The 26,940-nt window shown below is 38.3% G+C and overlaps 1 protein-coding gene across 1 annotated transcript in view; it reads right to left on the reverse strand.

Moving 5' to 3' along the window:
- LOC108697249 (cytosolic acyl coenzyme A thioester hydrolase) overlaps positions 1 to 26,940 on the reverse strand; it is a 74,203-nt gene that overhangs the window by 41,573 nt on the left and 5,690 nt on the right. Inside the window, exons 2-3 of the mRNA XM_018227156.2 lie at positions 14,667 to 14,758; positions 3,063 to 3,177 (exon numbers count right to left, since the gene is read on the reverse strand). Of these exons, the coding sequence (XP_018082645.2) occupies positions 3,063 to 3,177; positions 14,667 to 14,758 (207 nt within the window). The remainder of the gene's footprint in view (positions 1 to 3,062; positions 3,178 to 14,666; positions 14,759 to 26,940) is intronic.

Raw genomic sequence — 26,940 nt, forward strand, 5'->3', positions numbered from 1 at the left:
TATCCACTATTTTCCTTTTCCTACTTTTATTCTTTACTTGATTGAACTTTTAAGTTATATCATGTAAAAATATAGAACATTTTAAAAGGTTCACAAAATTTCACTCTAAATATATGTCGTAAACAGTAAGTTTTGCTAAACCATCTTTAACCTCCTGTACCGTTTAACATTATGATAACAGCTTCTGTATACTTTATACGTTCATTTTATTTTTGGCTTTAATTTTCTTTACCAGCATGCGTGGTTATTCCTAAAGGTGAGAAAAAGCATTATCAATCTATCTAAATTGAAACCATGGAAACTGAACCGCGAACCAACTCCAAAGCAAATCAATGTGAGCTGCAGAGCTTGTAATCAGGGGCAATCTGTGGGCTGCTGCCGCCTGAGGCAGCAATCCTGATGCCGCCCCCCTCTCCCACTCCACGCTTAAAAGTATAACGTTGGAGTGGGTCAAGAGGGGCTTCATCGTTAGCACAACTAGGGCGTACTGCACTTTCTGCACTAGCAGAGCCGAATTTCCAGTTTAAAAAATGGAAATTCGTCTCTTAATGTTACAGGAGGCAGCTTTTTGCCACCCCTTGTAACTCGCCGTTCACTGCCGCCTGAGGCAAGGTGCTCATCTTGCCTCATGGCAGGATCGGGCCTGTTTATAATACACAGTGCCTTGAACAAGAATTAAGATTTACAGATATGGATTTGCAGACCTCTTTACTAGTGGTCTCACAATAAATTATGAAGACCCGAAGTCACAAAGTGAGCCGAAGCTGAAGTCTTGAATCGGCGAAAGACCAAAAGTTATGAAAGGAGGTCGAAGTCCTTAAGCCATGAGTTTAGTTCTACTGAACATCAATGTTTGTTTTTTTATTTTTAATCCCATGGCCACCAATGTATTATTTTAATACTCTATAGTCCCCAGCTGCCAATTTTTTTTTTAACTTGTAAGGGGGGCCCTGGCGCCAATGGTTTTTTAAAAAAAAAAACTTTTATGGGGGGCCCTGGCGCCAATGTTTTTTTTTTAACTTATAGGGGGACCCTGGTCACCAGAGTTTTTTATTAATTTATTATAAGTGGGCCCTGACCATCAATAGCTTTTTATAACTTGTGTGTGTGGCGGGAGGGTTTGCTTTTAGTAGCGCTGATGTCTGTGTGTTCTTTTAACTGTGGTGTGGACAGGATCTGGGGTGGGGGCTGGGATGGGCAGGACCCAGAGGGCCCCAAAAATTTCTAATGGCGGCCCTGCTCACAAATATGCAGATCTGTCTACCATATCTTTGTATATTTAAGGCTTATTTAACCTTATACTGGATAAGGAAACAAGTGGGGCACTACTGTACTTGCGCACATTCAGGGAAATGAAATATTATTTTTCCCCATTTTCTAGTAGGAGCAATGCCAGCAGGAAAGAGGTGTTTTGTCTAGAGCCCTTAGGCTATATCCTGGACTAAGCACTGACTATGCCCAGTTAAATCATATACAGCCAATTTTTTTAGAAAATAATAAAGCAGTAAGTCCAGGCTCTTGCTTTTAGGGATTTATTGAAGGCTGGACTGTTATCATCAACAAACTTTAACACCACCTCCTCCAAACACACACACAAATTACAGTGTCACCTAAAGATGACGCCAGACAAGTAACTATTCTACAAACATTTATTTTAAAAGAAGTGAAAGCACCAAAATCTTCTGGCAGATGAAGCTTTCCACGACCTGTTTCTTGCAACATAAAAATGGAAGCTTGATGAGTAAATGCTGAGTAGATCTGCTGCTATTAGTAAATGTAAAAGATGGTGCAGATGCCTTAACGGAACATAATCTGTCTGAAAGCAGAGCAAAGGAACTCATTTGGCCCTTATGAAATGTTGCTAGGCAACAACCATATAACTGCCTACAGACATGTTCTGCTCTCAAAGTTTAAAGCTAACTAAAATTAACAAGTAGGACAAGGATTGTTTGAAAAATAGAGCTTTCAATAAGAAGTGATATCATTTTCAAGCTGATCCTTCTACTCAGAAGCAATTTGGTCCTTTCTGGCCCGCTTATGTACTTTTTGTTTTTGAATTCGTGCCAGATGCAGCCCTGTACAAGTCAATGTTATGTAATCATTTGCTGATTCTCAGTAACTGGATGCAGTTCTTTGCCAACCGTAAAGACTGTCTTAAAGGAGAAGGAAAGCTACAGAGGCATTTTATTGCCAATAGATTAGCTGCAATAGTGCAAGCTAGAATGCTCAGAATGCTGAGCTGAAAACTGTTATCATTTTTTGAAGAAAAACTTGTAGTGAATAAAACACAAAACCTAAAGGAAAACTTTACCCCCAAAAGTGGCATATTAAAGAATCTTACCAAATTGATATGTATATATTTAAGTAAATATTTTACATCTCTTTCCTTGAACTACCATTTTGTGATGGTCTGTGTGCTGCCTCAGAGATCACCTGACCAGAAATACTGCAGCTCTAACTGTAACAGGAAGAAGTTCGGAAGCAAAAGACAGAACTCTGTTTTTAATTGGCTCATGTGACCTAGCATGTATGGTTTGGTTTGTTTGTGTGCACTGTGAATCCTACAATCCCACGGTGCAGCCCTTATTTTTTAAAATGGCTATTTTCTGTTTAGCATTACCCAATGGCACATCCTACTAAAAAAGTATATTATTATGAAAATGATTTATTTACATGAAGCATGGGTTTACACATACTACTAAAAAAGTAATTTATTTTGAAAATGGTTTATTTACATGAAGCAGGGTTTTACATATGAGCTGTTTTATGCGATATCTTTTTATAGAGACCTACATTGTTCAAGGGTATAGTTTTCCTTTAAAAAAATGGAAAAAAAGGAACAATACATAAACCCTTTCAAAACTCTCTCCAGTCTAATCAGATGTCACCATATACATTCCTGTATTAATATAGTTTTAAGTCTTTTTTGGAGTCAAATATTGAAGTTGCATCTAACCAGCAATATATGGTAAATAGATTACACACACCCACACACACACGTATATATATATATATATATATATATATATAGAGAGAGAGAGAGATAGATTAGATTGTCATACCTTGGTTAGCAACAGGTACAATAAATTCACCATTCCTTTCTTTGGTTTCCATACGTTCTAGTTTTTGATCTTCATAACGTTTCCTTCCTTCCTCTTCTAGTTCTTTTCTTTCATACTACAGACAAATACAAATAAATAATCATGCAGCACATATGAAGGTGGGAAGAAACAAATATGCCTGCAGGCTCTAGGAGACCATTATAGACAGCATCGCTTTTTTGATATTTCCCATGTTTTCACAAATATTTCGCTCCTATGTTAACTAAAGTTTAGTAACTCTCTTAACGGGCAAGCAAAACCAAGGTAATGCCCCCTCCCAACAAAGTACTTATAGATAGCGATGAGTGAATTTTTTTGGCGTCTTTCGCATCAAAAATTACATCCATAGACTTTAATAGGTGAAAAATTGTTTTTTCGCAGTTTCGCGTATTTATGGTGAAACGGTGTCAGATTTGCCCATAACTACTTATAGAAAATAGCTACTTAGAGCAGGTGTAAGCTGACAGTATTTGACAAGATCTTAGCAATGTCAATAATGCAGCTACAAATTGTGGTCCTGTCCAGACCATAATCCAGTAACCCATTGTATTTTTATTAACTGTCTAGTGACGTAAGCAATGTTTCAAATATGTAAAAATTAGTTAACAGCAAAAGCAAATCTGTATTTCTTATTTGCTCATAGCTGACATCTCCGACACTGTACTGGACACTTTAAAGTAAGAATGCCATGTTAAAATTACAACATAAAGACGTTCCCAAGTGCTTTTTAACTCCTAGGGCAGTAATATATTTTTATTTTAGGGAATATTTTTAGTTTATGTGGTTTTCGAACTTCATCCTAAGCATAGCGGTCTGGGGAGCCAATGATTAAGTGTTTGGAACACGAAACGGGTCAGGCTGTTCTGACATAATAAACATTTTCACTTTTGGAACATTTGCCTGGTGGAAGTTTTTGCCCTTGAGTGCCTGCTTCTATTCGATATTTCGGTTTATCCGCCCCTTGTGCTGAGGGCCCAGGGCGGTGCACCTGGGCCACTTCCTTGATGTGGTGAGTAACCATTGTACTACTAAGAGACCCTACTATTTAGAAGATTTTGTCATAGCGGTCTGGGGTGTTCAATATAGTTAAACAATTATCCACAAAACTTATCTTCTCCTGCTTTTAGGGATGTATTCAAGAGCATTACTTTCCAATATATGGATGACATACAAGTCTTTTAGTTTTGTGTTTTTTGTAAAGACTACTCTTGTGAATATTAGTCCTCAATTTTATACTACCAACATGTTTCACAGTTCTTTATATGCATCGCGTGGAAGAAGATGTCGTCTGTGAACTCCCTGGACTGGACCTGCGCAGAAGGGTAAGTAACAAGTTAGGGGCATTTGCCCAGCGGGAGGGTAGGCCAGGGGGGATGAGGGAGGGTGGGCAACACACGGGAGGGGGGGAGGGTTTTTGCGCCGACTAGGTTTCCTTCCCCTTTAAGCAACAGAGAGTTTACATCAGGCATGTCCAAAGTGCGGCCAATTGCGGCCCTTTTTAAAGTTTACACTGGCCCTCAGCCTCCATCATGAAATTAATAATAATGAGGCCCCCCAGCACAGGGCAATCAAGAATCCCATAGCAGTAATATTAAGGCACATTAGTGAAATGATCTGTCACTTGGTCTATACTGCTGCCTGTGTGCTGAAGGTGTTAGTAATAGACACGTACTGGCACGTAGAGACGCACTTTTTTCGCATACTTCTTTAGGGCTGAAGGTGTCAATAGACGTACTGATGTGCCAGTACAGTAAACTAAAGAAGTATGGCGTCACTACGTGCCAGTACGTGTCTATTACTAACACCTTCAGCACACAGGCAGCAGTATAGACCAAGTGGCAGATCATTTCACTAATGTGCCCAAATATTATTGCTACGGCTACTCCATTCTTGTAATGTTAATGGTTCAAAGAATGTCGGGCTGAATGGTCGGCCCCCACACATTTTCATCTCACCTAATCTGGCCCTCGTTGCAAAAAGTTTGGGCACCCCTGGTTTACATCATATTAAGTGGCATATTAAAGAATCTTACCAAACTGGTCTACTGTATATATTTATGTAAATATTGCTCTTTTACAATGCTTGCCTTGAGCCACCATTTTGTGATGGTCTGTGTGCTGCCTCAGAGATCACCTGACCAAAAATTCTATAACTCTAACTGTAACAGGAAGAAGTGTTGAATTTGCTTATGTGACCTAACAAGTATGTGACCTAACAAGTATGGTTTGTTGGTATGTTTGTGTGCACAGTGAATTGTACGATCTTAGGAGGCGGCCCTTATTTTTTAAAATGGCAATTTCCTATTTATGATTACCCAATGGCACATACTACTAGAAAAGTATATTATTATGAAAATGGTTTATTTACATGAAGCAGGGTTTTACATATGAGCTGTTTTATGCAATATCTTTTTATAGAGACCTACATTGTTTGGGGGGTATAGTTTAACTTTAATTTTTTGGTGTTACTGTTCCTTTAAGATACATTAAGGTGAAAGTACTAGCACTTGAACAACTCTGGTTGGCCATAGGGGCATAGGGGTATTGTGTTGGGTAGATGTCCCATGCAACATTAATACATTCCTGATAATATCTGAAATTTAAACAGTAATTAAATATAAAGAGACTTTTGGGTCATTTCAGGTCGTTTTTATGTCACATTGAAATTGTATTGATGTATAAAAATGCCTGTGGAAATACAAGCATAACTGCATGCATTTATTAGCCAGATGTGTTCTACTTTCCCACAAACCTTTGGACAAAGTCATGTTTCCCACAAACCACCACAATGTTAAGTTAATATCAGTTTTTCATGTATTTTGCTGCACATAAGAAAACAATGTGCAATAATGATCAACTGTCTGTAGTAATGTAATACATAATAATATGTGCATAAATAACCAGCTCCAAAATGCCTACAATGAATATGGCATTACATAGCTGTTGAGGTGCAGTTTTCCAGATAAGGTGTCATTCTGTAATTTGGATCTCCACACCCTAAATCTACTAAATATTTAAATTCAATGGGATAAAGATACAGGATCTGGAAACCCATTATCCAGAAAGCTCCGAATTATGGGATGGCCATCTCCCATAGACTCCATTTTAATCAAATAATTAATTTTTTTTAAAAAATGATTGTTTTTTTCTCTGTAATAAGAAGGGAGTAAGATATAAGTAATCCTTACTGGAAGCAAAACATCCTATTGGGTTTAATTGATGTTTAAACTTTTTAGTTTGCATGGAGATCCAAATTATGGAAGGATCCCTAATCTGGAAAACCCAGAGCATTTTGGATAACAAGTGCCATACCTGCATCTTACTTGGGCTCAAGTACAAGGTATTGTTTTATTTTAACAGATAACATTTTTTAAAAAAATGTTTTAGTTGTTTGTTTAAAAGTGACCCTGGGAGATGGACTTAACGTAATTCAGAGCTTTCTGGATAATGGATCCCATACCTGTAGTTTGATTGCTCAAAATGTTTACACTTTGTTTCTTTGCTGGTCTTCCCTGGTTTACACTGGATTTTAAGATTCAAACTAAATATAAGTTGAAAGTAGAATGTGGAAACTGAAAGACATCACAGAATTCAAAGATGGTTATAATTGCAACTAACATTATAGACTTCACAGGTCTATTTAAATCCATAGTGTTTACAACAGTGTCAAATTCCAGTCTGACTTCTCACCAAATATATACATATATTTTTTTCTGCTGCTCAGTAACCATGTGAATGTGAGGGAAGGTGGGCGGGTGAGTGCGTTGGTGAAAACAAGAATTGTTCAGTATTATGCTTATCCAGTTCTTAATGATTCCATATATTTAACTCATTGCATGAAATGAAACACCCAAAAGAGTTCCAGGAGCCAGATTTACAACAGGCTGCTAGTTTACCATTAAGGATTTTTGCCAGAAAATACCATGCTCTATGACCATGTTCCAAATAGCATTTCTGACCCCTATTTGTCCTTTTAATCTATTGTTCAGTTATACAACGCTGTTAAAATATTACTTCACTTTTACCATATCTTATCTTTGCTTGCTGTATTTGTTCACCAAGTCTGTTGGGTATTTGTATTTGCAGTAGAGACAAATGTTTCTCCTTCTTTTACAATATGGAGACACTACACTGTGTACTAGCTACATAAGGGTGTATCTATAGCTGTGGTTCTATGTCATTATAAAAGATGACATCTCTAGCCTATGGGAATTACATCATGTAAATATTTTACTTTGTTCTAGTTCTTTGCTGATTTTAGTCCTACCAAGACTAAAATATTTAAAGCAGTGATTTGCTTTCAGTTTGCAAAATAGTTTGCTTAACCCAACAACTCAACACATACCAACAAAAAAAAAAACACGGCAGACCATTTATACCTTATTTATACAGCTCAAGTGTGCATGGTTACTATGCAGACTCTTATTCTTACCCCATATCACTAAAAAAATCTGTCCATACATGCCCAGTCTGTCCGATATTAACCACACTGTCAGGGATTGGTTTCAACACATACCATCCTATAGTCCTGTTGGGCTGCAGAAGATTTATCTATTATGAAAATTGAATGTGGCCACCCATGTGTATAGAAAGTCATATCGTATAGTTGTGTTCAGAATAATAGCAGTCTAACATCACTAACCTGATCAATCACCGTTTTGCTAGAAATTATAATTTATTAGTGGGTGTAGTAGAGTAACACAAAATCAACAGACCCAACAGTCATGACATACATGCTGCTGATTCTGAATAATTGAATCATTAATTGAGGCTTGTTCAGAATAATAGCAGTGTTCAAAATAATTGCTTGTTCCAAATAATAGCAGTGTGGAGTTCAATTAGTGAGGTCATTCATTCTGTGAAAAAACATGTGTCAATTACAGCCCTTTTTTAAGGAAGGAAGGAGCAAATGTTGTGCATGCTGGTTATTGTCAATTTCTCTCTGAAAATCTGAGTAAAATGGGTCATTCCAGACATTGTTCAGAACAGCATACTGTAGGGATGTGCCGAATCCAGGATTCAGTTGAATCCTTGTGCCTGGCTGAACCGAATACGAATCCTAATTTGCAAATGTACAATAGGGATGGGAAGGGAAATCCCACGACTTTTCGTCACAAAACAAGGAATTCAGATTCAGTTCAGTATTCAGCCAAATCTTTCACAAAGGATTCAGAGATTCGCCGAATCCCAAAAAGTGGATTCGGTGCATCCCTTTGATTAAAAAGTTGATTGGAGAGGGGAAAACATATAAAGACGTGCATAAAATGATACCAAAACCTGAAAGCCGTGGAAGAAAACAGAAAACTACCATTCGAATGGATAGAAGAATAACCAAAATGGCAAAGACTCAGACAATGATCCAGGAAAAGAAGATCTTAAGTTACCTGTGAGTACTGTTACAATTAGAAGACGCCTATGTGAATAAAAGCTATCGACCAGAAGCCCTGCAAAGTCCCATTGTCAAAAAAAAGATGTAAGGAAGAGGTTACAATTTGCCAGAATTTTGTGGACTGATGAAAGCAAGATTGTTCTTTATGGGTCTAGGGACCACAGACAGTTAGTTCAGACGAACCACAAACACCAAATTTAAGCTACAGTACACTGTGAAGACTGTGAAGATTGGTGGTGCAATTACATAGTTACATAGTTACATAGTTAAATTGGGTTGAAAAAAGACAAAGTCCATCAAGTTCAACCCCTCCAAATGAAAACCCAGCATCCATACATACACCCATCCCTTCTTTTAATTAAATTCTATCTACCCATACCTATACTAACTATAGAGCTTAGTATCAGAATAGCCTTTGATATTATGTCTGTCCAAAAAATCATCCAAGCCATTCTTAAAGGCATTAACTGAATCAGCATCACAACATCACCCGGCAGTGCATTCCACAACCTCACTGTCCTGACTGTGAAGAACCCCCTACGTTGCTTCAAATGAAAGTTCTTTTCTTCTAGTCTAAAGGGGAGGCCTCTGGTACGGTGATCCACTTTATGGGTAAAAAGGTCCCCTGCTATTTGTCTATAATGTCCTCTAATGTACTTGTAAAGTGTAATCATGTCCCCTCGCAAGCGCCTTTTTTCCAGAGAAAACAACCCCAACCAACAGTCTCCCCTCATAATTTAACTCTTCCCTCCCTCTAACCAGTTTAGTTGCACTTAGTCTCTGCACTCTCTCCAGCTCATTTATATCCCTCTTAAGGACTGGAGTCCAAAACTGCCCCCATACTCCAGATGAGGCCTTACCAGGGACCTATAAAGAGGCAGAATTATGTTTTCATTACGTGAGTTAATGGCCTTTTTTATGCAAGACTTTATTTGCTTTAGTAGCCACAGAATGACACTGCCCAGAATTAGACAACTTGTTATCCACAAAAAAAACCCTAGATCCTTCTCATTTAAGGAAACTCCCAACACACTGCCATTTAGTGTATAACTTGCATTTATATTATTGATATGGAGATGTTTCTCATACTATGGAGTTGGGCCTATTTATTGTATATCAGGGATCACAGATCAGTTTTAATACATGCAAATACAGTACATGAAGAGGTTATGTTGCCTTATGCTGAAGAGGAAATGTCCTTAAATTGGGCGTTTCAACAAGACAACGACCCCAGTAAACAAGCCAGTAAACAAGCAACAACAAGATTGATGTTATGGAGTGGCCAGCGCAATCTATTAATCCAGAAGTAAACTTTTGGGGTGACATCAACAATACTGTTTCTGAGGCAAAACCAAGAAATGCAGAAGAATTGTGGAATGTAACAGGTGCCAGAGGTTGGTGGACTCCATGTAACACAGATGTGCAGCAGTTCTCAGAAACACTGATTATACAACTAAATATTAGTTCAGTCATTCAAAGGAAAACAACATCTTGAAACATGTTTCAGTTTATACAGTGAATGTTTGTGAAGAAGACTACAGACTGCTATTATTGGAACAGCCTAATATTACCTTTTCTTCAATTTCTGTAAAGGAATAACACATCTGCATGGATGGAAATAAAAGCCATTATAAGTAGGGATGTAGCGAACGGCGGAAAAAATGTTCGCGAACATATTCGCGAACTTGCGTCCAAAAATGCGAACGGTTCGCGAACGTCGCGAACCCCATAGACTTCAATGGGAAGGCGAATTTTAAAAGCTAGAAAAGACATTTCTGGCCAGAAAAATGATTTTAAAGTTGTTTAAAGGGTGCAGCGACCTGGACAGTGGCATGCCAGAGGGGGATCAAGGGCAAAAATGTATCTGAAAAATACATTGTTGACACAGCGCTGCGTTTTGTGCTGTAAAGGGCAGAAATCACACTATGTCACTCAGGTGATGTTTCTGGACACGGAATGTGAAAAAGCTCACACAGCTAGGTGGCACTTGGTTAAAGACTGAACAAACAATGCCTGCAAGGGCAACGTATACAGTAGTGGATACGGAATATATTATTGCTGCTGTAAAAACATCACTCAGGTGATGTTTACGGACACGGAATTATTATTGTTATTTAGACAGAATGTGAAAAAGCTCACACAGCTAGGTGGCACTTGCATACCTCCCAACTGTCCCTCTTTTGACCACTCAACCCCCTGTCCCTCTTTTGTACTGGAAAGTCCCTCTTTTCTCTGCACTGAACAGCCAGAAAAAAAACAGTTTCTAACTTAATTAGCTTTTGGCAGAGAGCTCAGAACAGCTAACAGGTGCAAATAAGATACTTTGTAACAATTTTGACTCTGGTTGGTGCTGGTAGTGGTGAACTACTAGGAGGAGCAGCACACCAGTCCCACTCCCCAACACAGCTAGACTAATAGCACTGGGCTCTTATAGTAGCAAAGTAAAAAAACAAAAAAGAAAATAAAAGCAGTCCTTACAAGGACTATTGGGTTATTACAGCAGTCAGCAGATGAGATCAGAAGCAGTGCCTACAGCAGCTACATACAGAGCACTGCAGTAGAAGGTAGATTACTAGTCAGCAAAGCTAACTAACCTAAACTCACTGTCCCTCAAATCCCTGCAGAGTTCTGTCCATACAATACAGAGCAGTATCAAGTAGATTACTAGCCAGCAAAGTTACTATCAACTGTCCCTCAAATCACTAAACAGCTCTCTCCCTACACTAGCTCTTCCAAGCACACACAGGCAGAATGAAAAAACGCTGCAGGGCTTCAGTTTATATATGGAAGGGGAGTGGTCCAGGGGGTGTGGGGGTGGTCCAGGAGGGAGAGCTTCCTGATTGGCTGCCATGTATCTGCTGGTCTGGGGTGAGAGGGCAAAAATAAGCGCCAGCTAAGGCGAACCCAAATTGGCGAACGTCGCGCGACGTTCGCGAACATTCGGCGGACGCGAACGGTCGATGTTCGCGCGAATTATTTCGCGGGCGAACAGTCCGCGACATCCCTAATTATAAGGCTTTATTCACTTTTTTAAACAGACTGATAATATTCTGAACACAACTGTAAATTTGTTTAGCCTGCAGGTCGATTGGTCAGATACTGTAGTGGGCTGGTGAGTTTATGGTTAGTTTTACATTGGGTTTATGCTACTAGGTGTATTACACAAGTCTTATACCATAAAAATCTAACCTATTTAGAATGAATAAAAGTAAATGGCATACTGTATTTGTTCTGTTTGGAGATGAACAGGACTGCAGACACATTGGCCTCCAGAGTAATATGACAAAGAAGATGCATTTGTACACACATCAGAGTCAGACAACACTTCACAATACATGCAGCTATACACAGTGGCACCGGCGTTTCTATATTTAGAAGCCAGAATCCTATTTGTGTCTCTGAACAATCAGTAACTTGCGCCATAACAGTTTTCAAATGAAAAACTCAAAAACTGAAAATGCTCATTTAATGAACCAATCCTGAACTTAGGGATCCTGTCATGATTTATATGGTGTATTTTTTATTTCTAAATTACACTGCAAACAATTCACTCCACCACATAAAAATGTAATTCCTAACCCAACAAGTGTATTATTTTAGTTGTAATATTGGAGAGTAGGCGCCATCTCAGGTCATTTTGCCTGGTCATGTGCTTTCAGAAAGAGCCAGTGCTGCACTGTGGAACTGTTTTCTCCTACTTATTGAGAATAATTTTATTCTCAATAATAATGAATACAGTTCTTCCATATATACGTATAAGAGGAATGTGGACGACATGTTCTTCATTTTGATTGGGTCCACAGAAAAGCTATTTGAGTTTCTAGAATATCTAAATACTATGCATGAAACCATTAAGTCCACTTTAGAACACCACAAAACTACCCTGCACTTTTTGGATGTGAATGTAACATCAGGCCCGGACTGGCAATCTGTGGGTTCTGGCAAATGCCAGAGGGGCTGCTACAAGGTGCCATATTAAGTCAGTATTTAGTGGGCTGGTGGGGGCTGTTTGGGCCTCTGTGTGGGCTGATTGGGTCTCTGTGTACCTGAAATGCCAGGGCCTATTTCGACTCTCAGTCCAGACCTGTGTAACATATACTGGCACTGGGTTCATTCCATCCGTATATTGCAAACCAAACGATTGAAATAACTTTTTGCAGGCCACTAGTTCCCATCCCCCTGGAGTTTTCAGAGGGCTGCCCAGAAGTCAGTTTACTAGAATTAAACGGATTGCATCCAATGAGGAGTTATACCCACATGAGGCCCTTAAAATGGTGGAAAAGTTTAAGGACAAAGGATACAAACAAAATGAATTGTTGAGGGTTAAAAATGAGGTACAAGAGATCTCAAGAAAAGAAATTCTGAAGAAAAACAAATATGAGAGGAGACATGGAAAGGGCATGCCATTAGTTACGACATTCGACACTAACTCAAAGATCATTAAGAAAACTGTCTTGAAATATTGGGGCATCTTAAAGGAGAAGGAAACCTAGTCGGCGCAAAAACCCTTCCCCCCTCCCGTGTGTTGCCCTAACCTTCCCTCCTCCCTGGCCTACCCATCCCACTGGGCAAATGCCCCTAACTTGTTACTTACCCTTCTGCGCAGGTCCAGTCTACGGAGTTCACCGACGCCATCTTCTTCCACGCGATCTTCTTCCTGCTTTGACCGGCGCATGCGCAGTAGGAGCATTTCACCGGTACGATCTACTGCGCATGCGCCAAAAGTCAAAAACGTCGTGACTTTTGGTGCATGTGCAGTAGATCCGTACCGGCGAAATGCTCCTACTGCGCATGCGCCAAAACGCCGGTCAAAGCAGGAAGAAGATCGCGTGGAAGAAGATGGTGCCTGTGAACTCCGTGGACTGGACCTGCTCAGAAGGGTAAGTAACAAGTTAGGGGCATTTGCCCTGCGGGACAGGTAGGCCAGGGGGGAGGAGGGAGGGTGGGCAACACACGGGAGGTGGGGAGGGTTTTTTCGCCGACTGGGTTTCCTTCTCCTTTAAGTGCTGAGGTAAAATAAGGTAGTTTATTTAACAAACCCCCTTTGTTCTCCTATAGGAGAGGACGCACAGTAGGTGATTTGGTGAAACAAAAAACGATCCGGGGCCCAAAAATACAACAAACCCTTACAAGTAATAAATTACAAGGCACTTACCCCCGTCATAACTGCGGCCATTGCAGTGGGATAATTACAGGGGACAGTGTGACACATCCTTTGAAGGGATCTAAAATTGCTTTAGTGTCGCAGGTTGGTTCATCTGCGACACTAAAGCAGTCGTTTACTGCATAAAATGTCCTTGCGGACTCGCCTATGTTGGGCAGACGAGTAGAACAATAAAACTACGCTTAAATGAGCACAAAAACACAATACGTAACTACCAGCCCTCTGTTGATCAAAATGATGAAAAAGATACAAATAAAAAAAGAAGGGAAACTGCTCTTGCTAGACATTTCTTTGAAAAGGGTCACAGAGTTGCTCAATTAAGATGGCAGATACTTGAAAAAATCACTATAAATAATCAGCAGGATAATAAAAAAAACTTCTACTACACAGAGAGTGCCACTGGATTTGGATTTTACAAACAAAAGTCCCACGGGGACTCAATGAAGAATTTAATCTAGCCTGTTATCTTTAGAAATAATAATATGTTGCCTTTCCCTTTTACCTTACAGATATAAGAATTGAATCGATATGTTGCAAAGGCAAGGTAAAAAGCAATTCATCTTTTGTAACATTGTATGATGTACTAATCAGGGTCAGTTAGTGTTTCAAGCTTTGATATTATGATATATTTTTTAACTTTTATAAAAACTGTTTAAAACTTTTTCTACAGGGGTTTTGTCCCCACAGGGTAATTTTTAATTGATTAATTAAAGGATTGAATTTCTTTTTGAATTTCTTCTGGATTTATTTGGACTTTATTTTTGCTTCAATTTGGTGTTTTTTTGGGATCTTCCAAAGCATCTTCCAAACTATGCAATTTTTTTTTAATCTTGTCTGGCCAGTCTCCCAGAATAATATATTGTAAACAATGGTAGGAGCTTGCAAGAGATTAAAATGTTTCTTGCATAGAAAAATGTCTGACAAAACATTTTTAAAGAATTGGTCTCCCAACCTGGGCAAATAAGTCAGTCTTATATATGTGTGTAAGTAAGTAATGAATAATTATCACTCACCTGAATTGGAGGAACCTTAGTTACTTTGTCCACATTTGTTAGAGACAGCGGCACATACCATAAAGTGGCCCTGTTTGTTACTCTTTTAGCACCTACAAAATGAAAATAACAATACTGCATTTACTGTAATATTAAATAAAACAAAATATAAGCCTAAACAATTAGCAATTTAGAGTGTAGTAGTAGTGCGATATATATTAGTAGTAAGTTATATGCAGTTAGGGGGTTATTTATCAAAATCCGATTTTTTCAGATTTTTTAAGTAAAAGAAGTCTGACCAAACTAGAATCCACAATATGACCTTATTTATCATTGAAAAAACTTGATAAAATCAGTTTGAAGAAATACTTGAAAAATTTGGGTTTTATGCCTAAAACACTCTAATTTTTGGTGAAATCGTTCAAAACCCCTGATTTTTTTTCAGATTTTTGCCAAAACTCAGAGCATACCATGATACTGTATCTTCAAATTTGAAATGGGACTGTTGCCATTGACTTCTACAGGACCCTGACAGCTTGGAGATATACAGTAGTAGTGGAGTATTTTCGGATTCAGACTTTTAGCAGCTTTGGGGTACAATAAATCACAAAAAATTTAGTTTTTTTTCCCACTAAAAATTTGCATTTTTTTTAAAACTTGAATATTCGAGTTTTTGCCATTCGGACTTTAAAGGGATACTGTCATGGGAAAACATGTTTTTTTCAAAACACATGAGTTAATAGTGCTACTCCAGCAGAATTCTGCACTGAAATCCATTTTTCAAAAGAGCAAACAGATTTTGTTATATTCAGTTTTGAAATCTGACATGGGGCTAGACATATTGTCAATTTGCCTGCTGCCCCCAGTCATGTGACTTGTGCTCTGGTAAACTTCAATCACTCTTTTCTGCTGTACTGCAAGTTGGAGTGATATCACCCCCCTCCCCCCCCAGCAGCCTAACAACAGAATAATGGGAAGGTAACCAGATAACAGCTCCCTAACACAAGATAACAGCTCCCTGGAAGATCTAAGAACAGCACTTAATAGTAAAAGCCAAGTCCCACTGAGACACATTCAGTTAAATTAAGTAGGAGGAATAACAGCCTGCCAGGAAGTAATTCCATCCTAAAGTGCAGGCACAAGTCACATGACTGGGGCAACTGGGAAACTGACAAAATGTCTTGCCACATGTCAGATTTCAAAATTGAATATAAAAAAATCTGCTTTCTCTTTTGAGAAATGGATTTCAGTGCAGAATTCTGCTGGAGCAGCACTATTAACTGATGCGTTTTGAAAAAAACATGTTTTTCCATGACAGTATCCCTTTAGTAAATAACCCCTTAAGTGTATATAATAAGCGAAACACTAATATTAAAATGATAGCTGGCAATAATTGCTGACATGTCTATGTTTAACTCTGCAAATCGGAATGGGCTTAAATTCTAATCCAAGTAAATCCCAAATCAAAGATAACTTTTATATTCTGTAATGCCCATAAGCACTGCCCCCAAAATTCACCCGTTTTTGCATGCCTCAGTGATAACCGTTGATCCCTCTCAACTGCATAAAAATTTGGAACGGGGAAGAAAATTTCCCTGCTCTATGTCTACGGTTTTATCACTCCAGGGTAGGGTTGCCATCTGGCCAGTATTTTACCGGCCTGGACAGTAAAAATGATAGTTGATCCCAATCTTATAAATAGGGAAAAAAGATAAATACTGTATATAGGAAGGCTGGTACGCAACCCTACGCCAGGGAACGGTATTGAGCACTTCAGCACCAGCTTTGCTGTATTTGATATTGCCTGCAAGAGTCACTATACTATATGACCTTGAAAGGCACAGTCTAATTCAGAGAGCCATGAAGTAAGTGCCTTCCAGAACAGTATGCTAGTCCCTTGTTTTAAAGCATAAGACGGAAATATCCTTAATGGCTGCATGTATGAATTGATGTTTACACCTAGGTCATTTATTTCAACCTAGTTAAAATACTTTTGACTTTTGAATGGAAAAAAATACAACTAGCAAAAAAGAAAAAAACTACTAGTGATTTTCCCCAGCTGAAGCTGCTTATAATAAAAAAATATATGCAGTACAAGTGTGCAACATAGTATTAGAAACAGCAAAAGAAAGGCTTGTTAAATATTTTGCAAGAAGAAAAATCTCTGCTGTCAGGATTCTCATGCATTAAATTAAGCCTTAACATTTCCTTGCAGAAACACAATTACTAGTAGAAAAATGGAGACCATAGAGCAGCAGGATCCTGACCCAGGGAATGTAAAATAGATAATGATGTATAACCCTGCCCTCCTGTGTTAAGCCATACTAGATTTCTTGCTAGATTTGTGCATGATCTAGTGGATTACAATTTGCTTCTCTAATGCATCATTTAGAAGTAAAGAAGACTTGTACTTGTCAGCTGATCTTGATATGTGATTTCTCCGAGGAGCACTATATTTCAGTAGCACCATGCATGAGCAGCTACCAACACACAAACGAAGGATACATAAAATTGGTATTTTTTTGTTGAACCTATAAATAAATGTATCTGTTTTTAAATCAGAAAAAGCCATCTCATACTAAAGAAATGAATGTTAATCGATCAGCTTGGAAAGTAAAAATATTTACACTGCGACTCTTTCTTAGCTGGGCCCTCTCTATGGTGTTGGAGGAAGGATATAAGATGCTGACTTACAACTCTATAAATACAATGAGAAATACAATTTTGTAAAGTACAGCAAATGGTAAGGCAATAAAGAATAAGGAACAGTAACAGTGAAGTAAGTAAGTAAAGAGGATCAAGAACCACTGCCCGTAGGAAACAGAACTTGCAGTTCTGCAAGTGTTATTCTCACCAGTAGAGAGACATCTGTGTGAAACGGATCCCTCAAGAGTAAACAGCATGAGTGCCTTTCAAGCTTCTACTTCTCCACAGTGGAGCAGATGCTGTTCTGGCCCATGAACATGCTAATAGTGTATAGAGTATAGTGCATGTATTGTCGATCGTATGATTTTCAGTGGGAGACTGTCACTAGCTTTGGTCGGACATAAATTTCGTACGATTGCTGTCAGGGGCAGAAAATCGGCTGATCTGTTCTTTTGTACTTTATTTGGTTAGTGGCAGGTCGGGAGATGGGGAAGTCCGATCGTACGTATATTGCATTTGCCTCCTTGGAAGTTCATCCACATGTTGTACAAGAAACTTAACACCAAATAAAAAAAAAAATATATAAAATATTTCACTGGGTGTAATTTTCTCCTAAACTGTATAAACAGTTTTACAAGAAATTGGGTGGTTATTCTACCCCACCAGCACATGCTAAATGGGTCTATATGAATTGCAGCTCAGATGTATGGAAGTGTTTATGTTTAAGCCACAGTAATGTTAGGACTGGAGGTTGGGACTGGAGGAGCTACAATCTCATTACAAGCAACAGGCTAATGTTCTTTAACAGAAACAGATAGGCTATCCACATGAACAAGTGAAAAAACGAAATCCCATAACTGAAACATGTTAGTAATATATCAGTCGGTCTGATAAAGCTATTTGCTCCAATCATTCTGTCACATGGAAAAATGTTTCATTCAAATGCAATTATACAATATGGGAAAAGTACAAGCAAATAATATAGGAAATGTGTTCTCAGCACTTTGTGAACCTGACAACATGCATTTGGGAATAAGAATTACGATTGGTCCTAAATAAAACTATCCTGACAGAATGGTTGCTATAGCAACTGTATGTTTCCTTCTTTGGGCCTAAGCTAACATCCACAACCATATAACAGTATCCCCCTACATCCACTACTGTATATTCTATTCCATTCTCTTGTACAGCTATAAGGTGCAAAAATATAGTTACGCTTTCCCCAACAAAACAATAACCTAAATAAATGTTATTGACAATAGTAGATAGGTTGTTTGTTATTGGCTGGGTGAGGTAAACACCTTCCTATTGAATTACTTTGTCATTGTTGCATCACTGCGGTTTTCTCACTGATTTGATTCTGGCCCAACACATATTTTTGGTTTTCCAAACAGATAGAACAAAGGCAGCCAGTACAGCCCTTCCTCACCTAACCCATTCAAAAGAATGGCAAATGCTCTGGTGATGGCATACAGTTTTGATCTGCCCATGTCTGGTAAAGTTTAAGGTTTTTTTTTTTGCTAAAATCCGAAAACTATTTTCTTAAAACCACTTTAACCAAACTCCTGTGCACATTTTTACCGTATTTATGAATAATAAAGTTTCGATAAAATAGTAAAAAAAAATCCGAATTGTAGACACGAAAACTATGATTATTTCGGATTATCACCAGAAAACCACACATTTTTCGGCTTATTGTAAAAACCAGCTCAGATCAGGATATATTGCAATTGTAAACGGGACAACTGCCATTGACTTCTACATAACTTTGGCAGGTTTGAGATGGAGTACTTTTTAATTCAGAGCTTCGGGGTTTTAATAAATCTAAAAAAAAATTGAGGTAAAAAAAACCAGCGTTTTTCCCCTTTAAAACTCCAACCAGAAAAAAAATCGTACTTTTGTAAAATTTAATACGATATTATGTAGTGGTGTAGACAATTACATTTCTTTTATTTGATAACTGCTTCTTGTTAGTTGTATTATCATTATACAACGCAATGTATTTTTTCCCAGATCTGTCCACATTTTCAGTTACATTTTCCGCAATACAAGTCCACATTATGGACATATTATAGCTCATGGAAAACATGGCTTATTTTTCACCAGCAAAGAAGCATCTGAACCTGTCTGTGAAGCACGCCATTTACTTGGAATGGAAACTGTTTTCTATTGAAGATATCCTTAGATATTTGCAACTATGTCTGAATGACTGATACAACATATTTCCTGGTGGGTCACTGACCAAAGGGAAGCTTGAACCAAAAAATGTCCAAGAACTACCACTGCTATAGGAAAATTAAGACCAGGAAAACATTTAAGATGTATAAATTAGTTTTAGGCTCACTAGCTCAAAGGCCATTTGCCTGGTTAGTTACAGCTCCTTATAAAAATAATTTACCCTAATGTTTCTCAAGCATCTCCTCCTCCTAGTCTTCTTGGGTTAAGCGAGTAGGCTGTATTTCACCCAGAGGAGCAAGATAACAGTGTCTGAAGAGGGATCATTCTAGTTGTTGTTGAGATTTAGAGACAAAGGAAAGTCTAAATCACTGGCAGTGTACCAAATGTCAAGTTGCCCTTGAGAGTTGTGAACATTAATAACACCTGCAGTGGTGTTCCTAATAAGATTTGCTGATCCTAATTATAACGGTGTCCTGTTATTTGTTTCTGGCAGGAGATGACAAAACACAAAGGAGACAAGTATGTATTATGACAAAGGCAAGACAGAAATCGAATAAACAAAAGAATCAATAACAAATACAGACGTATCACAGCAAAAAGAAGAGATACTGAGAACAGCTGAAAGTATATACGGCTCTGCTGCTTTTTTTTCTCTATTATAACAAACATGTCATATTTTGCTTTTTTGATTCCTTCTGGGAGATCAGATATTTATACATTTGTAGTTCGTACAGGGATAGCACAATGCCAATTGTATTTTCTATCATATATATTCTTTGCTTGACTCTGATATTTTCATGGGCCCATACTGGCCAATACACTAACCCACTCGCAGCTAAATGCAGAAGATATCTGATTGCGATAAGAATGGCCTATTCAATTGGTCTTCATTTTTTTTATTTCTTATATCTTCTAACTCTTTCCAGCTTTCAAATAGGGTTCACTGACTAAGCAGACTTTAATTATTGCTACAATCATAGCCATACATTTTTCTTTCTTTCTATTCAAACCCCTTCCTATTCATATTATAGTTTCATTCGATAACTGCATAGTTGCTAAGGTAACGTGAACCCTACCAACCAGATAACTGCTGAAATTCCAAACTGCTGAACAAACAGTGCTACAGAGAGGCCCGGATTTGTGGAAAAGCCGCCTAGGCCCGGGCCTAGGGCAGCAGGATTTTAGGGGGGCGGCACTCTGCCCAACCATACCCACATTGATTCAAAAACACTGGGGATACGCTAGAGATAATATTTTTTTACATTTACCATGTGCCAATCCCCATTGCTCTGGTCCAGATGATGAAAATAAAAGGGAAGGGACAGGGACGATGAACAGCTGGGCCTAGGGGCACCCACTATTTAAATCTGGCCATAGCTACAGAACAAGAAAGCTATATAACAAAAAAAAAACTTCAAAAATAAAAAATAAAGACCAATTTGAAGCTGTCTGCATTATACTTTAAGTTCATTTAAAGGTCCCTTTCAGTTGGATCAGGGGTGCTACTGGGTGTGAATAGGAAAATCAAGCGTGTAATTTATACTGCTCAATGTTTTACATTATAAGAAAGAATGGCTTCTTGTTTTCCGAACCTTTTCAAATGGTTTTCTGATGATGTTGTTAGTATTTTTTATTTATGGATTGTTATTCTCTCGTGCATGAAACTGCTTCTCTAGCCAAGAGGGACCAGCACCTCAGCATTTGCCCAACGGCAAGCTTTGCTGTGAAAATGCTCTCTATCAACTAAACACACTAGTTGTCTTAGCTGCAGGGTCAGGCTAGTCTGCCAGAATACCAAAGAATCTACCAGTCAGCCTCAGCCAAGGACATAGTCTATCAGCCCTTTTATATTTTCCCATATTCTTTATTATTTTCTATATGACATCTATTTAGTACTTTTTACTAGTGATGGGCGAATCTGACCTGTTTCTACAAATTCTACTGATTTGTCAGGTTCTCTACTTGACATTACTTGGCTGACACTTGATTATGAGACTCCGCAACTTTGATAAGCAAATGCAGATTAGTGTGTTTTAAAAAAGTAGGAAAAAGAGCTTTATAATTGACCCATCAATAATGGAAAAGATCATCCAAAGTAGATTTAAGATTGGTTGTATAGGTATAAAATTGAAAGCAATGATGACAAAGGTTACAGGATTCCCGATACAAGTATGCAAGAGGGCTTCAGCAGTGGATTGAGAGGAAAAAGTGAAGATTTTCTGAAATGGCACAGGAAGAAAATGCATAGCGTTGAGCCAGCACCAAGGTACAGTACCAAGTAGTCAAATACAGGTGGTAATTAACAATCATTAACCTATCTGAAAGTGCTCATTTATTAACACTGACAAAGTACAAAACTGTTTCCATTAAAACATTAGTCACCATGATCTAGATGTATCAGAGATCAAACAGGAAATGAAAAAAATATAATCCAATTGGCCTATCAACTAATTCAATTTAAATCTATATGTATCATTGTCTCTGTCTAAGGAAGGCATATACTAGGCCCCGGGCAGAAGTGCAAGAGAACTAAGGGGGGGGGGGCTACGGCATGACCCATAGGGGGTTATTTATTAAAACTTGATTTTTTTTCTCAAAAAAAATTGTTAGAGAAAAAAACTATATTTTTTTGAGATTTATTATGCCCCAAAGCTGCTAAAATTTCAAATCTGAAAATACGCCATCTAAAATCTGTCGAATTGATGTAAAAGTCAATGGCAGCTGTCCTTTTAACCATTTGAAGATGTTTTTAACCTTCACGAAGTTTGGGAGTTTTGGGGTGCGACGCTGGTTTTATGCTAAAAAAACTCGATGAATTTGAGGTTTTCATGGTTTTTAAGCCGATAAACTCAAAAAAAATTTGAGGGGTATACCCCCGAAAAATGTAGGTTTCTATAAAGGTTAAATATTGCATAAAACAGCTCATATGTAAAACCCTGCTTCTTGTAAATAAACCATTTTCATAATAGTATACTTTTTTAGTAGTATGTGCCATTGGGTAATCATAAATAGAAAATTGCCTTAAATAAGGGGTGCCCCTTGGGATCCTAGGATTCACGGTGCACACAATCCAAACAAACCATACTTGTTAGGTCACATGAGCCAATTAACAGACAGAGTTCTGTATTTTGCTTCTGCACTTCTTCCTGTTACAGTTCGATCTGCAGTATTTCTGGTCAGGTGATCTCTGAGGCAGTACAGAGAATATCATAACATGGTGGCTCAAGGCAAGAGTTGTAAAAGGGCAAAATTTACTCAAATATATATACCAGTTTGGTAAGATTCTTTAATATGCCACTTCATTTGATATAAACTCTCTGTTGCTTTATATTAATTTTGGGGGTATAGTTTTCAGCATATAAAGCATATAAACTCGAAAAATTCTAAATATTCATAAAATCTGATTTTTCAAGTTTAGATATTAGTAAATTAGCCAATTCCATAGATGGTGTTAGGTCGAGTTTGTTTCTAGTAAAATATGAGAAAAAACACAAGTTTTCTTCTACGGGGGAGGCGGATGTGCTCTGTACTTCTTGCCAGATGACAAAAAAATCTAGTGTGAGATGCAGAGAACAGCATTGAGGGGCATGCCAGCTTTCTCTACTACCTAAGTGTCTGCCCCCTTCCCTGAATAGAGCAACACTCAGGTAGTGCTGTATCAGTCAGGCAGCCACAGGTCTAGTCAGGCAGCCACAGGTCTCTGGGCTTTGAAACAGCATGCAGAGACCTACGGAAGACAGTCCCTCACTCCCTCCAAAAAACAGGCAATTACGGCAATTTTTTGCACCTTGTACACTGCCTTTCTATAAGGAAATGGGCCCTTATGAATTACATGTTATCTTATAAAATATATATCCAGTATTTTTCTTATTTAATAGATCAATATTGATTATAGATTTGTTATTTGCCAAATTGTTATGATCAATTGGAATCAGTCCATTGCATTTATATAAAATGTGCCCAAACCAAGCCTGTAAGAAGAATGAACTAATTTGTTCACTCTGTACAAAAATGGAGATGTGGAAGCACTCTAAAGGCTAAGTAATAGTATATTTAAGTATAATGGAAGTGCTTGTTTTAATGCATAGTTTTAATGCACATTCCCTAGTCCCCTGTATCAAAAGTTTATAAAACAGGGGTTTTTAGTTACAAAGTTATGATCATAAAGTTGAAAAGCCACCATACCACGTCAAGGTACACCCCATATGGCGGTCCCTAACTTGTTTGCCTTTCGGCCTTAGTATAAAAAGTCTTACTGCATAGTAGCATTCAGTGTAATCAGTGTCTGTTGAACCTTGGTTTCAGTGTAAAGGATCTACAGTATCCTCCCCCGCCAGTATGCGTCTTTTAAGGGAGAGGAATTGTCCAACCAACGCCCATTTTTAAAAGTATAATTTGTTCACTCTGACCAATAATGACCAGAATGTTCAACGGCAACCCAACTTCATACTGAACAGGAGACTAAGAACTACTTTCCAAGGTGGGAAGCCACGCAACTGACATTATGCTTTTTTAATATCTGTATATTTTCCCTGTGGTTTTGACAATTTGTCCGTTTTATTCGGTAGTTTTTCTTCATACAACGAGAATCGAGCTGCTGTCATTATCTCTTGCGGCGATACAGAAAAATACGTGTGAAAATGAGGACAGCCACACACACACACACACACACACAATTAACTCCATTTGCTTTAAAAAGAAAAAATAAAGTGTATACACTTTGTGTGAAATAAAGTTGATGTGTTGATAAAATAATGTGGTGCAATTGTACTCATTTACATGTTCAGATCACTCATCCCAGAGGTTTGTTGCTAGGGAAACGGGACTTTCAATTAGTGGAACAGCTGCAAGGGGTGCGGGGTGTTATAATAAAGCTGTTAGGAATGGAAAGAGGTAGCCATACCTAAAAATAGACTAGTCTTTCATTAAGCTGCACACATGTACCATAATAGTTCAAAAATAAAATAAAAAATGTATGTATTATTTTGGAGTTGCTCCATAGCAGGGGTACGTCCCTGAAACGTTACATCATATGACAAAATAAAAATGCAGGGGATTTCCCCGCTACACTGGCCTTCCGAGTCTGGCAATTTCTTCTTTCATATTGTCGGGAGAGGTGCCGACCCCTCCAGCCAACACGGGGCATTTACAGTCAGAAGAGAATTTAGGGGAAATAGGAAGTTTTTGCTGAAAGATACATCTGTGGCAGCATTTTAAAACAAAAGTTCACAAAGCTTTGGGGCACAAGTCTAATCCAATTCAGCCATTTCCCCATTACACCCCATAGACCACCCACATTTTGGTTAGCCCCACCCTTTTGGGGTTCTGCTACCTGGGACTGGTCCAAAAATTAAGGACATTTGACAGGTATGCAGATAGTTAGCTAACCACTAGTGTGTAAGAGAGGGAATTAGCCTACAGTTTTCTTTTTAATCCTGTTGGCCCAGAACCTGGGTGCAGAAGGTCTCAGTGTAGAATGAGCCCTGAGGTTGAGGAGGACACATAAAAAGTTGAGGCTAATGAGTACTAGCTAGAAGAGGTAGAACTATTCCTGTAATTCATCAGGAAGGTCATTCAGGATGAAATTTGGGGTCATCATTTATGTGATGCCCTTGATAGTCTTGGAACTATGGCTGATACAGCCAATTCAGTCTTGTGAAATCTGGCCAATAAATGAATTATCAAGTTCATTTTTTAATTATTACCGAAACAAAATAAAAACCGTTGCTGTATTTCAGAGATTTATGGATAAGTGATTTCTTTGTAATAGATCCCATACCTGTAATTAAAGGATAGGGCTTACCCATCAGGCAAAATATAGGGTTTCGAACCATGTGGCTTTGAACTCGACATCAAAACTTTCTGTCCATTCAAAACTTTTTGTCTGGATTAAAACATTGAGAAAACTGGTTGGAAATCCAGCCAGTTGTGTCCAAGTGAGGCAATAACTGCACCTTGGCATCACACCCCACCTACTTTATTGTGTCTGATGTCATCATTGCTCCACCCCCAGTGCTACCTATCCCACCCCACCCCCTAGAATGTGCCTCGATCACTGTTCTAAGGTGCCATAAACCATTATTCCCAATGATAATCAAGGGATGGCAAATGGCAACAATTTTGGCATTTTGATGACTGACATTTTCCCCAGCAATACACTTTGGGGGGGAGGTGCTGTAATGAGCACCCACCCACTGCCATAAGACTATGCAAATGCAAAATATCTATCTGCTTCAGTAAGATGTCATTGTTAGTAAGTGTAATCTGTTAATTACAATGCTCAAAAATTCCCACCATAACATATATCTTAGAATCTGGTTTTAAAATGCTGCAGACAGGGAACTTTTTTGGATGAAGAAAACATTGGAATAATGAGCCTGCTGCAATCTAAGTTACATTTGCTGAGGCATTGGCTTACTTACATATTTACATTTATGCCTAATACTTTTCATTAGGTTGGTGATCAGATATATTAACACTGCTTACATTGGGCTTTAGTTTACTTGAACATGGAGGTTTTTGGAGTGATTTACTGAAGCAAAGATAATATGACAATCAATGCATGAACACCACCTAGTGATGCTTCATATCTGGGCCATGGGGTTGGAGATTGCCTTCCTGGACTGAATGGGAAATGTGGGCATTCTAGCCACTTACTCTCCATGGACTATGTGCTGTTGATTTCCTGACTCTAAAGTGCTTTCTCTATATTACTATCCTTATCTGCAATTGGTTTATTACTACTCTGTTTTCTTAAACTGAAGTGGGCAGAGGGTACAATCCATAGATTTCACATTTAATAGAGAAAAAATACAATGACTGAACTTTTGTGGCACATCTCATTTACAACATTATTAGTAGTAAAACAGACAAAATTCTTATGCACTGATGTGAAAGTCTGTTTCAAGTGAGTGCTCATTTGCATAAAATCTGGCATAATGACTTCCTCTGAATTATTAAATAGATTGTGTAAATAACAGGGGGTTGTAGTGGAGCAAATCCAAGGATATTACAGCAGGCCTGTGTTTATGTTGCTCGGAGCCCTCGGCAGTTTTCTGCCACAGAGCATGAAACTGAGATTTTGTACTGTAGACAAAAGAATAATACAGGTGTCCAAGTGAATACCCTGGTAGGTGCGTTTTTATTGCAGTTAATGAAACAGAGAGAAATAAAACCAAGTACTTATCAGATTTGGAGAACACTTATTCCCTGCCAAAGACATTTCTGTTGTGCGATAGCTCATATAATGACATTTTCTATCATCTGTGATCTCATCATTAGGTAAGGGGGACTACTGGATATCGAACAAGAGCATAGCCCAAAACAGTCTGAAACTCACTGTGATCCATACACAACATGGAAGAATCGCTGCATAAAAATGCAGCAGGGAGAGACTCAGATAGGAAGTGATGTCACACCAAGCTAATATTGCAGCTGTATCCTAAACATTTTATATACCATTATTATAAGG

The sequence above is a fragment of the Xenopus laevis genome, chromosome 7S, assembly GCF_017654675.1.
Source record: "Xenopus laevis strain J_2021 chromosome 7S, Xenopus_laevis_v10.1, whole genome shotgun sequence".
In the NCBI taxonomy this organism is placed as follows: domain Eukaryota; kingdom Metazoa; phylum Chordata; class Amphibia; order Anura; family Pipidae; genus Xenopus; species Xenopus laevis.